Raw genomic sequence first — 14,138 nt, forward strand, 5'->3', positions numbered from 1 at the left:
TTACTAGATCAACTTAGTCCGTTTATTGGTCATATGGTATCTCCATAGTTCCGTTCGTTTTGTTCACTGATCTCCCTCGCTCTGTTGCTAGATCGATTTGGTCCGTTTATTGGAGATCGAGAGTTCGACGAGAGGATGATGTGTTTTTATTACCAAAAACAAAAAATGAGTGAATCGTCTGTAGGAAAAATATAAGCACAAACCAGTATATTATAATATAAAGTGATTACCTTACAATGAGATGTTGCAAAACAATATATTTAGAAACACTTGCAACAGTGAAGACTTGAAAATGATGACCAACACAGAGCACTAAGAGCAGGATAAAAGAAGCATACAACACTGAAAGATGGTTAATGGTCGACTTCTATACAGACTAGGAAAATTAATTCATTGTCAGACATGGATTCGCCTTATTATGCAGATTTACACACCAAGAACCAACAACTATTTCACTAAGTGCAACTCTTCAGAGACATAGCATGTCCCTAGTATACTGCTTAAAGTACGAAACTTATTATGCCATTATTGCTTCACATTGCATGTTTGCTTGAATGACATCGATGCTGGCAGGCGCTAGTTAATTTCCACATCATCCACAACCACCTCCACAGCCTCCACAACCACCTCCACAGCCTCCACAACCGCCGCTGACACCACATCCTCCAGAACCATCACTCTTCAACATATTTCCACATTCAACTCCACGACCACTACCACATCCACCGGAATCCAAAGTCCTTGTCAAATAACCGCATTCACTTTGACAGCTTCCACATCCTCTGATCAAAGGCGCCACTGCATTCCCTTCAGCACCGTCAGGGCTCAGCTCCAATTTTTTCTCCTCGCCGCCAAAGTCGTTTTTCTGTTCTTTTTCATCACACGTGTTGACTCCTTGAATCAAAGCACCCTCCTTCGGATTTTCACTAGCAAAATTAGCAAGGCCACTATATCCCTTCTTTCTCAAAGTTTCAGAATATATAAAACCAAGTATAATACCAGGGATCACAAACCAATCTTCTTGTACCTAACATATAAAGGACAAAAATTTAACGTCGTCACAACCCACAAAACATGGTAAATTCTTGAGTATAGTTTGAATATAAGATTTTTTACCTTATAAATTCCATATTTTAAGTCCACCAATGCCACCGCGCGGCCGTATGGGTCCTCTGCTGAGAATTGAACTGCTGTGAGAAAATCTAGGTCACTTCTACTCTTCTCGCAGTGCTTTGGTTCATATTCCAGTTTTCTTCCAGGGAAATATCTTACCTGTTCCAAAAGATAATGATAATATTTATTGCTTTATTAAAATTATTTGCTCACAAGCAGAATAAATCTTTAAACAATATGCATCCTGGTTGATTACTAACTTAAGGTTCATTTAGATTATTGGATTACTGATATTAGACTATGACTTTCTTCTCTGTCAAAAAAAAAAAAAAAAAGACTATGACTTTCTTCAAGTGTCGATTCCTGGATTAGTGTTTCTAATCAATTGCATACTTTATTCAACAGAACTGATATTTCATAATACTTTTTTGCTAATTAAAATAAGATAATTATTATATAAAATTTATGCCACTACATATATCCTATCTTCACTAACTATGTAGGCCATGTCTGGTAACAAGGACTATAAGCTCCGATTATTTACAATTTGCACGCACTATACTTTAAAATAATATTAATACCCCCAGACAAGTATGTGGTAATATATTTTGATGATAATTTTCGAACACTTTCTAATTAATTCTTTAGAAACTATTGATCCCGCTCTTTCCCTATGTATTACATGAAGAAACCATTTACAAAGTGGTTGAAATCTAGTTCAGGGAAAAACTAGAGCAATAAATATGGTTACAGAATATAGGATATAGTCAAATGGCCCAGGGATTAGCATTTTCCTCAAAAAAAACATAGCTATAATGAAAAAATTACATTTCAGTATATCACAAAACAAATTATAAGCTCTTTTTAACACATTTACCAGAACTTTATCATATTCACAATTGATATTAGTTAGATGAATGCTTATAATCAATTCAAGAAATCGTTCAAGTATTCCAGATTAGAAGAAATGTCTAAGATTTCGCTCGATACAACATCATAGATAAGCTAGATTGCTGAACAGTCTTTCTATAAAAATAATGAACTGGATTAGCTCATATAATTGTGTGATTAAGCATAAACAAATGTTTTTATAGTTGACTTGCATGAAAAAACAAGTTAGTCTTACCGTGCGGTGACCTGTAAGCTCAAAAAGGGGAACTCCAATATCAACACTAGTAAGAATTCGAACAGACCATGAAGAATCTATGAAATACCACTTTGTTCCCACCAATTTTGCAAGAGTGTGTGTTTCGCCTGATTCAGTGATGCCAATCACATCTTTCTTTAAAAGTTCATCACCCGGTTCTTTAAATTCTCTATTGTCCCTGTAGTGCAGGAGAAACCAAAAATTAAGAGTAGGAAAAGACTAAATTAGTATCATGCCAGATATCAGATAGTTATTCAGGGCTTTTAATGCAATAAGAACATGGTAAACTAAATTTCCCTCTGATTACATTAATTTCTTCTAAAATGTCATAGTTAACTGAAAAATATAATTTTGATTACAGTTCCTCCTAGGTACGGTAACCAAATTTTGCAGAAGTTCACGACTGTATCTGTAACTTCTCAAAAATACGAAATTACACCTTTTATCCATGTTATGACAATACAGATGCAATCTAGCTAACAAAAATTCATCAAACTAAACCGGAAACACAATTATCAATCGAAGGTAGTACACATAAATGAATACCTCATTTGAAGGCTAATGAGCTTATTCCCATTTTCATCGCTGATGTGTGTCCAACTCTTAGCAAATTGAACTTCCGGAAGAGGTGAAAAACGGGAACCCTTCAAGAATGGAGGAGAACGAACCATGTGAAGCACACGTGTTGCTGGGCTTGGAATATTAAATGAGAGGGCTGCTCTGATACAGATTGGATTCGAACTGACAAGACCAGAGGGAGGAACAACCTCCAACCATTTTTCCACTGAGATACTGGAGACAGGAACGAGAAAATCTTCTAGTGAGATAGTAGCGGATCCTAAAGCTTTGGGTTTTGATATTGGTAAGTTGGAATTTGAGTGCACGAAAACTTCAAAAAGCAAGAGGCCAGAAGGTTCACAATTGAATAATGCAACTTGTTTCTCCCCATACTCAGAAAATATATTCAGTTTTCTCTTCGTGTTAAATATTGCATCTGGCTGTGCCTTGCTAAAAGAGACGTAGACACTTCCCTTGAGTTCTTCAGGTAAGTTCTTTATCTCAACAAACTCTGTAAGTGTTCTTACTACATGATTGGTTAGAAAGATTATCCTGTAGACCAGAATTAGGAAACAGAGATGCAAAGTAAGTGATATAAAGTGTTTTTCTTCTGCTCACTAGAAAGAGCTGCCATGGGTACTAAAGTTACTCATCACAAAATGTATTCAGAGCGAGGAAATTTTCGGAAGTTGAGACTTAAGTCTAGCAAATGATTTTGGAGACACTGAAGCTAGATTCTTGAACAAATATAGAAGATAAAGCTAAGGATGTCCGTTAATTTAAGCAAATTGTTACATCCCAGAAACATTTCTACCAGTCCCATTCTTTTGCAGCTAGAGACAGGAGAGAACGCATCTAGTTAATATATGATCAAACACATATAATGCAGCTGCGTAGAGAAATACGAATTTGGATAAGAATTTACCTCCACAGACTTCAGCTCAGGAAGACTTATGATTTGTTGCTGCACATCAGTCGATACAATCTTATTGGTCATGGATTTTGACACAAATGGGATGGTTATCAGAGGAGATGGAGCAGCCCCTCTATACATTGAGCCTGATCTCCAATATCTTGAGCCAAATATTTGCTCCCACTGGCTTGTAGTTTCAGAGAAACCAACATCCAGCTTTTGCCCTTTTGTTCTGTCCGAGTCTGTGTCGTCATGTTTCAAAACCTTCCCAATAAGCTTGACCATGTCTTTGCAATAAGACACTGGGTGCAACTGGTGGGAATGCCATATCAAGTCAATGTCGTAGGTGGGAACACAGAAGCGTTTGAGCATATGCTCTCTGTTTTTGTTAATAAGATGCAGAAAACCTTTATATCTGGCCACGACTGCCTCAAGAAATAAGTCATTCTTCATATGGGGTCTGGAAACCTGGTAAACAATACTAGTTAGAAAGATGATATAGATTACAATACACATTCAATATCTTATTAGTGAATTCCTTTAGAATATCTTTAAATGTAAATGAGCTAATTGGTTCAAATTGAAAGAAAGCTGCAAGAAGTAAATACTTAACTACGATTAGAACTTAAGTACCGTCATTTATTTGCAATTTAGAATAATTGAAATCTCTGACTCTCTGTTACTTGAATACTATATGCCAAGAGGCCCAAGACAGATCTTCAGTTGCAGTAATAGTCTAACAGAATATCAAAAACCTTAAAATAACAGAGAAAAGCTGAGCAGAAGCTATGCATGGACCACACTTGATCATTATAGAAGGCAAGAAATATGCTATTCATACACAATATCTAGAGGCTGTAAAGAGAAAAAACACACACAATTCTATAAAAATGAATTCGACCACAACATAAATCATGCATAGATATAGGAGTTTCGGTGTCCAACATTGTAACATGGAATATTGATAACAAGATCATGTCCTATATTTACCTGGTAGAAGAATGGACTCTGTCTTTCAATAGCTAAAACAAGATCGTATGTGGTGTGCTTTTCAGCATCAGCTGCGTTGTCTAATGTTTTGTCCCAGCAAGATGTATCGGGGTCAAAGCTATAGGGCTCGTCTGGGTACAACCTTCCCCAAATCTTTTCTGTCTCTCTACCCGAAGTTCCTTCAATAGATGATAAAACATTGCAATTATCAAGAATCCTTCCATAAAACTTCTTGCAATCAGATATATATCTTACCTGAAGAAGAAACAAAGGATTGCAGTTATCAGTCTAAATATAATATGTTTGAATGAAATTTATGAACAACTATATACTACAACAGCACAGAAGCATACTGGATTAAGCCTGTGGCAGTGCCAAACCCATTCACAATCAAGAGGAACAACCAAAGGTCCTTTAGAGATCTGTGACTCGGCATTTTTAGCAAGCAACGGAAGCCAACAAGCATTATACCTGAAATTCAATCACAACAAGTTAGTAATCCTATCAATGCAGATTACAAGCTGAAATCAAAACACATCAATTTGAGTACTAATGCCGAAATTTTCCACAAACCTCATCATCAAAATTTTGCACTTTATGCATCAACACATACCACATTCAATACCTTACAACTATATGCATCAACAACCTTATGAATTGAAAACAATTACACAAAATACCTGTAAATTGATCTTTGTAGTGCAGGGCCTTTGTAAAGCCAGCGATTACGATCAACAGCTGCAAGAAACTGAAGCTGCTGTTTAGCAGTAGCCACAAGATCCTCACTTATAACAATCTGTTGAGCTTTGCTCCACTCTATCTCCTCAACACCAACCTTAGATTTCTCAACAAGTAACTCAACGAGTAAATCTTGAAGTCGAGAGAAAAAAGGGAAATGGAGTTTGGGTTTAGAGGGATGATCAGGGTTAGGTTTTGTGGAGAAGTGAGAAGTTGCATGAAAACAAAAGGGTGCAAGACAACAAGTATGAGCTGAAGCTGCGGAAAGTCCAAGAAATCGAGAAGTTGATGTCAAGAACTTCTTCATCATATCTCTACTTGTGAAACATTTAGCTGGCAGAACGCAAAAGAGCAGAGTATCATCAATTCAGGCCCAGAATTTTGATTCACTTCTATGTTATTCTTCTTGGCCAAGAAGTAACTAATTTCCAATCCCATTACTACTCCTGCTGCTTTGGTACAGTTTGAACCAGTTTTCTACCGGAAGTTTATTGCCAGATGTGATCAGCAAGAAGAAGAATGCAAGGATTGTCCCCGGTTCATCGAAGGTGTGAGAATAAGCTAATTTCAAATGAGCAAGAATGGTAAAGTGCAAGTGTTTGTGTGTGTATCGAGTCAATGATCAGCAGAATGGTAAAGTGCAAGTCTTTTAATAAGCCTAGAACCAACAGCAGAATGGTAAAGTGCAAGTCTTTTAATAAGCCTAGAACCAACTCCCTTGAACATGTCCGTCCAATAGCGAAGTGGGGGAACGGTTCCACCGAATCCGGAGGAATATGTACGTTGGATTTAAGTTTTTCTCAAAACCGAAGTGGACCGAACTTTTATTCAAAACCGAACAAAATCAATCGAATTATTGCAGTTCGATTTCGGTTTAAAAAAAGTCATATTTTTTAAAAACCCTGTACCGTCCAAATCGAAATTTTGAAAAAAAATGAAATCAAACCGAACCGAAATTATACGGTTTGGTTCAGTTCAGTTTTGTTCACCTCTAACGTTGGAAGCTAACGTCTCTTCTTCTGTAACCAGGACTGTTCACGAATCAAGCTGTTCGCGAACAAGCTCAAGCTCGCCTCAATAAAAGCTCGGTTCGGCTCGATTCGTTAAGAACTCGAGCTCCGAGTTCGTTAAGAAAACAAGCTCGAGTCAAGTTTTTAGCGTGTTCGACTCGAGCTCGGCTCGAGCTCAGCCCTAGTATTGACAGAAGGAGAGACATAATTTCGACGAGTGTTGTGGATCAAAATAATCTGAATCAATGAAATATAATGGGTGAATTCACATTATCTCCCTCCTAATAGAAAAAAAATAATCACAAACCAGTATATTATAATATGAAGTGATTATCTTACAATGAGATGTTGCAAAACAATTTATTTAGAAACACTTGCAACAATGAACAATTGAAAATGCTGACCAACATAGAGCACCAAGAGCAGGATAGAAATAGCATACAACACTGAAAGATGGTTAATGGTCGACTTGTATACAGACTCGGAAGATTAATTCATTATGAGACATGGATTCCCCTTATTATGCAGATTTACACACCAAGAATTAACAACTATTTCAAAGTGCAGCTCTTCAGAGACATAGCATGCTCCTAGTAGACTGCTTAAAGTACGAAACTTACTATGCCATTATTGCTTCACATTGCATGTTTGCTTGATTGCCATCGATGCTGGCAGGCGCTAGTCTATTTCCACATCCACCACCACCACAGCTGCCACAACCACCTCCACAGCCTCCACTCGCTGCCATATTTCCACAACCTCCTCCACAGCCGCCACAACCACCTCCACAGCCGCCACAACCACCACTCTTCACCATATTTCCACAGCCACCGCTGCCACCACAGCCTCCACAACCGCTGCTGCCACCACAACCTCCACAACCACCACTTTTCAACATATTTCCACATTCACCTCCACAACCACTACCACATCCACCGAAATCCACAGTCCTCGTCACATTACCGCACTCACTGCCACAGTTTCCACATCCTCCGATTAAAGGTGCCACTGCATTCCCTTCAGCACCTTCAGGGATCAGCTCCGATCCTTTCTCCTCACCGCAAAAGTCAGTTTTCTGTTCTTTTTCATCACAGGTGTTGACTCCTTGAATCAAAGCACCCTCCTTTGGATTTTCACTAGCAAAATTAGCAAGGCCACTATATCCTTTCTTTCTCAAAGTTTCAGAATATATAAAACCAAGTATAATACCAGGGATCACAAACCAATCTTCTTGTACCTAACATATAAAGGATGAAAATTTAACGTCGTCACAACCAACAAAACATGGTAAATTCGTGAGTATAGTTTATATTTAAGTTTTTTACCTTGTAAATTCCATATTTTAAGTCCAACAATGCCACCGCACGGCCGTATGGGTCTTCTGCTGAGAATTGAACTGCTGTGAGAAAATCTAGGTCACTTCTACTCTTCTCGCAGTGCTTTGGTTCATATTCCAATTTTCTGCCAGGAAAATATCTTACCTGTTCCAAAAGATGATGATAATATTTATTGCTTTATTCATAAGCACGTTGATCCCACTCTTTCCCTATGGATTACATATCTGAAGAACCCTCTACAAAGTGGTTGAAATCTAGTTCAGGGAAAAACTAGAACAATAGATATGGTCACAGAATATAGCATATAGTCAAATGGCCCAAGGAGTAGTATTTTCCTGAAAAAACATAGCTCTTTCAACACATTTACCAGTACTTTTTCCTATTCACAATTGATTTTAGTTAGATGAATGCTTATAATCAATTCAATAAATCCTTCAAGTATTCCGGATTAGAAGAAATGTCTAAGATTTCGCTCGATACATCATAGATAAGCTAGATTGCCGAACAGTCTTTTTATAAAAATAATGAACAGGATTAGCTCATATAATTGTGCGATTAAGCATAAAATATGTTTTTTTTAGTTGACTTGCATGAAAAAACCAAGTTAGTCTTACCGTGCGGTGACCTGTAAGCTCAAAAAAGGGAACTCCAATATCAACACTAGTAAGAATTCGAACAGACCATGAAGAATCTATCAAAGACCACTTTGTTCCCACCAACTTTGCAAGAGTGCGTGTTTCGCCTGATTCAGTGATGCCAATCACCTCTTTCTTTAAAAGTTCATTATCCGCTCGCTTCAATTTTCTATTGTCCCTGTAGTGCAGGAGAAACAAAAAACCAAGAGTAGGTTAAGACTTCTACATAGGATCTTTAACTAGTATCATTCAGGATATAGTAGTTATTCAGGGCTTTTAATGCAATAAGAACATCGTAAACCAAATTTCCCCTCTGGTTACATTAATTTCTTCTAAAATGTCATAGTTAACTAAAAAATATTCTGATTACAGTTCCTCCTAGGTACGGAAACCAAATTTTGCAGAAGTTCACAACTGTATCTGTAACTTTTCAAAAATAATTACACCTTCTATCCATGTTATGACAATATAGATGCAATCTAGCTAACAAAAATCCATCAAACTAAACTTGAAACACAATCATCCATCAAAGGTACTCCCTCCATCCCAAATTAGATGAGCTCGTTGACTTCGGGCACACACTTTAAGGTCCATTGACCGCATAGCTACATTATTTATTTTTAAAATTTTATTTTTGCAAATAAAAATTTAGATACGAAATTTTCGTTAACAAAAGAAAAATCAAAAAATTAAATTTCAGAACTAGACGGTCAATGCACCTAAATTTACGTGCCCAAAGTCAACTAGCTCATCTAATTTGGGATGGAGGTAGTAGTACACATATATGAATACCTCATTTGAAGGCTAATGAGCTTATTTCCATTTTCATCGCTGATGTGTGTCCAACTCTTAGCAAATTGAACTTCCGGAAGAGGTGAGAAACAGGAACCCTTCAAGAATGGACGAGAACGAACTATGTGAAGCACATGTGTTGCTGGGCTTGGAATATTAAATGAGAGGGCTGCTCTGATAGAGATTGGATTCGCACTGACAAGACCAGAGGGAGGAACGACCTCCAGCCATTTTTCCACTGAGAGACTGGAGACGGGAACGAGAAAATCTTCTAGCGAGATAGTAGCGGATCCTAAAGCTTTGGGTTTTGATATTGCTAAGTTGGAATTTGAGTGCACGAGAACTTCAAAAAGCAAGAGTCCAGATGGTTCACAGTTGAATAAGGCAACTTGTTTCTCCCCATACTCAGACAATATATTCAGTTTTCTCTTCGTGTTAAATATTGCATCTGGCTGTGCCTTGCTAAAAGAGACGTAGACACTTCCCTTGAGTCCTTCAGGCAAGTTCTTTATATCAACAAACTCCAGCATGACCTTGGATATAATAAGAATTGTATTTATTAATAATAACACTGTAACCAAAAACATTCTTATAATTTACATATAATAATTTGAGGAATTTTGAATGAGCCAATTGACCTGCTGCTCATGAAGACCTTAATTTCCAATCACATGCCCATATATGACACACATCTTTAAAATATTTACTTTTGCAAATTCAATACACCAACTCTGTAAGTGTTCTTACTACATGATTGCTCAGAAAGATTATCCCGTAGACCAAAATTAGGAAACAGGGATGCAAACTAAGTGACTTTAAAAGCATTTTTCTTCTGCTCAGTAGAAAGAGCTGCCACGGGTAATAAAGTTACTCATCACAAGATGTATTCAGAGCGAGGAAATTTTCGGAAGTTGAGACTTAAGTCTAGCAAATGATTTTGGAGACACTGAAGCTAGATTCTTGAACAAATATAGAAGAAAAGGCTAAGGATGTTTGATAACTTAAGGAAATTGTTACATCCCAGAAATGGGATAAATATCAAAGTCGTCACTCGTTTGGTTCAGATATATTAAATTAATCACTCGTTTCAAAATCGACTCAACTTAGTCACTAATTTTAAATTTTGTATTAAGTAAATCATCCGCCACTGACTAAATTAATACAAACTTTCAACTTTTTAATGACTAAGTTGATGCAAATTTTCAAATTGATAATCAAATTGAGTAAATTTTGAAATGAGTGACTAATTTGATATATATGAACCAAACGAGTGATGACTTTGGTATTTATCTCTACCAGTACAGTTCTTTTGCAGCTGGAGACAGGAGAGAACGCATCTAGTTAATATATGATCGAACATATATAATACAGCTGCATTCAGAAGGTTCAGTTTGTATCAGGCTATCACTATTCACCACAATACCAGAGAACAACACACATGGAAACACGAATTTGGATAAGAATTTACCTCCACAGACTTCAGCTCAGGAAGACTTATGATTTGTTGCTGCACATCAGTCGCTACAATCTTATTGGTCATGGATTTTGACATAAATGGGATGGTTATCAGAGGAGATGGAGCAGCGCCTCTATACATTGAGCCAGATCTCCAATATCTTGAGCCAAATGTTTGCTCCCACTGGCTTGTAGTTTCAGAGAAACCAACATCCAGTTTTTGCCCTTTTGTTCTGTCTGAGTCTGTGTCGTCATGTTCCAAAACCTTCCCAATAAGTTTGACCAGGTCTTTGCAGTAAGACACTGGGTGCAACTGGTGAGAATGCCATATCAAGTCAATGTCGTAGGTGGGAACACAGAAGCGTTTGAGCATATGCTCTCTGTTTTTCTTAATTAGATGCAGAAAACCTTTATATCTGGCCACGGCTCCCTCAAGAAATAAGTCATTCTTCATATGGGGTCTGGAAACCTGGTAAACAATACAAGTTAGAAAGATGATATAGATTGCAATACACATTCAATGTCTCAGTTAGTGAATTCCTTTAAAATGGCTCTAAATGTAAATGAGCTAATTGGTTCAAATAAAAAGAAAAGCTGAAGAAGTAAACACATAAACTACAATTAAAACTTAAGTACCGTCATTTATTTGCAATTTGATATAATTAAAATCTCTGACTATCTGTTACTTGAATGCTAAAAATGAATGCGATCACAACATAAATCATGCACAGATATAGAGTTTCGGTGTCCAACATTGTAACATGGAATATTGATAACAAGATCATATCCTATATTTACCTGGTAGAAGAATGGACTCTGTCTTTCAATAGCTAAAACAAGATCGTATGTGGTGTGCTTTTCAGCATCAGCTGCTTTCTCTAATGTTTCGTCCCAGCATGATGTATCGGGTTGAAAGCTATAGGGCTCGTCTGGGTACAACCTTTCCCAAATCTCTTCTGTCTCACTTCCTGAAGCCCCTTGAATAGATGATGCAACATTGCAATTATCAAGAATCCTTCCATAAAACTTCTTGCAATCAGATATATACCTTACCTGTAGAAGAAACAAAGGATTGCGGTAATCAGTCCAAATATAATATGTCTGTATGAAATTTGTGAACAACTATGTGTTAAAACAGCACAGAAGCATACTGGATTAAGCCTGTGGCAGTGCCAAACCCATTCACAATCAAGAGGAACAACCAAAGGTCCTTTAGAGATCTGAGACTCGGCATTTTTAGCAAGCAACGGAAGCCAACAAGCATTATACCTGAAATTCATTTACAACTACTTTACAAGCTAGAAAAACACTTCTAAACATGCATAGCGCAACCAAAAGTAGTAGTCTACATAGTAATCCTATCAATACAGATTACAAGCTCAAAACCAGGGCCGGCGAATAGCATGGGCAAACAGCCCCACAATACAGGGTCTCAAAATCTGGAGGGCGCCCAAATTTCAGGCCCATAACATTTCTACATATGCAACTACTTTATTTTTTTGTTGTATGTTAAATTAAAATCCCTAATATCTATTTCTTTCTTCTTTTTTAATGTATGTTGATAAAAATCCCTAACTTATATTTCTTCTTTTGAAGTTGGCCAGTTGCAATTAATATTATTATTATATGTAAATTGATACTATATTCTTGTCTTAGTGTTTTATTTTGAATTTAATTGTTATTTACTAAATTATTTTTTTGAGCCTTTTGTATCAATTTGCCAAGTATTCTTAGTGGACAGTTAATATATAATTTAAATTTCTTATCACAAATTATATATTATCATTATTACATTTTTTAAACTATGTTATATATATATATTTAAAATTATTAGTTTTACACCCAAAAAAATTAATAATTTAGTTTTGCACAAGGCCTCCCAGATTATTGAGCGGACCTGCTCAAAACACATCAATTTGAGTACCTCATCATCAAGATTTTGCACTTAAATCATTGTTTCACTCCTTTGCCTTCAATTTTATTCGACATCATTCATTCATCCATTCAATTCTCTTCATCGATGCTTACGGGTCAAATCATAACCAAAAGCTAATAACTCAATCAATACATACCACATTCAGTACCTTACAATTATATGCATCTACCTTTATGAATTCAAAACAATAACACAAATACCTGTAAATTGATCTTTGTAGTGCAGGGCCTTTGTAAAGCCAGCGATTCCGATCAACAGCTGCAAGAAACAGAAGCTGCTGTTTAGCAGTAGCCACAAGATCCTCACTTATAACAATCTGTTGAGCTTTGCTCCACTCTATCTCCTGATTCTTCTCCATATCAAAATCTCACAAGCAGCTGCTATATACAATTAAACAAAGACTATTATTAACGTGAAATCATAAAGGGTTTTCAACAGAATTGCAAAATCAAGAATCTTTATTCTTACCAGAAAAAGATTGAAAGTAATCCTGGAAGAAACGCAGAGAAATCAACAAGAAATTGCTTAGAAGATCATGAAAGCAGACTAGATTGTTTGAATAGACTTCTGGGTGTTTAATTTTTAAATTTCCCTGTGAAAATCTTGGCTTTTTTTGCAGGATTTTAAAGACGATCATGTAACAATGTAGTATATAATTTATGGTCAAGCCCTGTCATTTTCTCTGTAGAACGTAATGTACGTTTTGTATGAACCCTTGGAATGCAGTACTACAGTTATATGACAAAGATACCCTTTGGCCTTTCCTGAGTCCTAACCGATGTCTTTTATCTCAAGATTTTTTTTTTTATGTGGTTTCCTTTTCTTTTTTTTTAATATTTTATGTAGTTCTTTTAAAAAAGTATAATTATTATTTTGTAATTATATTTTATTTACATAATTTAATTACAATTAATTGGTTAAGCTACTGTTTAAAAAAAAATTTGGTTAACGTATCGATTGTATTAGTTGACTATATTTTTATAATAGCATATTATTAATTATTAATATTATAAATTGTTATAAATATAATATATATATTATCTGAATATGATAGTAAATGATATAAAATTTTCTTAGGTATCTCTTACATTGCAGTTGGACAATTATAATAGTAAAAAAAAGTTATATATTTATGGGCAAGGAAATATATCATTAATTTTTTTTTTTACATAATCTCAATTTTTATTTAAAATATATATATTACTAATTTTTAATCAAAAAGTCTACTCGATTGAAGATAGATGCTCAAGACATCAAATTTTGAGAAAGAAATAAATTCCAGAAATGGGTAGAGAAATGGGAGATGAGACATTCCACTTTCCACCTAATGCTTTTGCGTGCAAGAAAGAAGAGAGTTAAACTAATCAAAGGATAATATATTATTGTACTACCAAAGTGTGATGCAGTACAAGTTGTTCGACTATTAAATCTTATCTGAATAATTCATACACAAACTGTACTTCTAATTTCCTTGCGGTACTTATTGTACACCTTTGTGGGTGGCCTGGTGGGAC

General features: G+C 36.0%; 2 protein-coding genes across 6 annotated transcripts; both read right to left on the reverse strand.

Moving 5' to 3' along the window:
- Positions 1 to 192: 192 nt before the first annotated feature.
- Positions 193 to 13,375, reverse strand: LOC108195779 (glycine-rich domain-containing protein 1-like). 3 transcript variants are annotated; one of them, XM_064081860.1, is made up of 9 exons: positions 13,093 to 13,326; positions 12,825 to 13,001; positions 11,840 to 11,957; positions 11,487 to 11,741; positions 10,702 to 11,157; positions 9,234 to 9,766; positions 8,421 to 8,619; positions 7,795 to 7,950; positions 193 to 1,027 (listed from the first exon to the last, which is right to left on the reverse strand). In XM_064081860.1, the coding sequence occupies exons 2-9, from the start codon at positions 12,980 to 12,982 to the stop codon at positions 593 to 595; spliced, it is 2,310 nt and encodes a 769-aa protein (XP_063937930.1). In that variant the 5' UTR covers positions 12,983 to 13,001; positions 13,093 to 13,326; the 3' UTR covers positions 193 to 592. The 3 variants fall into 3 exon arrangements, with proteins under 3 accessions (XP_063937930.1, XP_017218220.2, XP_017218223.1); XM_017362731.2 differs by lacking the exon at positions 193 to 1,027 and adding an exon at positions 6,766 to 7,706 and having other exon boundaries at positions 12,825 to 13,004; positions 13,093 to 13,375; XM_017362734.2 differs by lacking the exon at positions 193 to 1,027 and adding an exon at positions 6,766 to 7,706 and having other exon boundaries at positions 13,093 to 13,336.
- Positions 3,182 to 6,333, reverse strand: LOC135147859 (glycine-rich domain-containing protein 1-like). Of its 3 annotated transcripts, none has more exons than XM_064081862.1 (5): positions 5,402 to 6,329; positions 5,075 to 5,192; positions 4,722 to 4,976; positions 3,744 to 4,199; positions 3,182 to 3,370 (listed from the first exon to the last, which is right to left on the reverse strand). In XM_064081862.1, exons 1-5 carry the CDS (start codon positions 5,767 to 5,769, stop codon positions 3,320 to 3,322), a joined length of 1,248 nt encoding a protein of 415 aa, XP_063937932.1. In that variant the 5' UTR covers positions 5,770 to 6,329; the 3' UTR covers positions 3,182 to 3,319. The 3 variants fall into 3 exon arrangements, with proteins under 3 accessions (XP_063937932.1, XP_063937931.1, XP_063937933.1); XM_064081863.1 differs by having other exon boundaries at positions 3,343 to 3,651; positions 5,402 to 6,332; XM_064081861.1 differs by having other exon boundaries at positions 3,340 to 4,199; positions 5,402 to 6,333.
- Positions 13,376 to 14,138: the final 763 nt, after the last annotated feature.

This window comes from Daucus carota, chromosome 7, assembly GCF_001625215.2.
Source record: "Daucus carota subsp. sativus chromosome 7, DH1 v3.0, whole genome shotgun sequence".
Classification (NCBI taxonomy): domain Eukaryota; kingdom Viridiplantae; phylum Streptophyta; class Magnoliopsida; order Apiales; family Apiaceae; genus Daucus; species Daucus carota.

Coding starts and splice junctions, on each gene's coding strand:
- LOC135147859 (XM_064081861.1), bottom strand. CDS start 5,769: ATGATGAAGAAGTTCTTGACATCAACTTCTCGATTTCTTGGACTTTCC. Junction 5,193..5,401: donor CTACAAAGATCAATTTACAG/GTATTTTGTGTA, acceptor ATTGAATTTCAG/GTATAATGCTTGTTGGCTTC. Junction 4,977..5,074: donor ACTGCCACAGGCTTAATCCA/GTATGCTTCTGT, acceptor TTTCTTCTTCAG/GTAAGATATATATCTGATTG.
- LOC108195779 (XM_017362731.2), bottom strand. CDS start 12,982: ATGGAGAAGAATCAGGAGATAGAGTGGAGCAAAGCTCAACAGATTGTT. Junction 11,958..12,824: donor CTACAAAGATCAATTTACAG/GTATTTGTGTTA, acceptor AATGAATTTCAG/GTATAATGCTTGTTGGCTTC. Junction 7,951..8,420: donor AGCTTACAGGTCACCGCACG/GTAAGACTAACT, acceptor CTTTTGGAACAG/GTAAGATATTTTCCTGGCAG.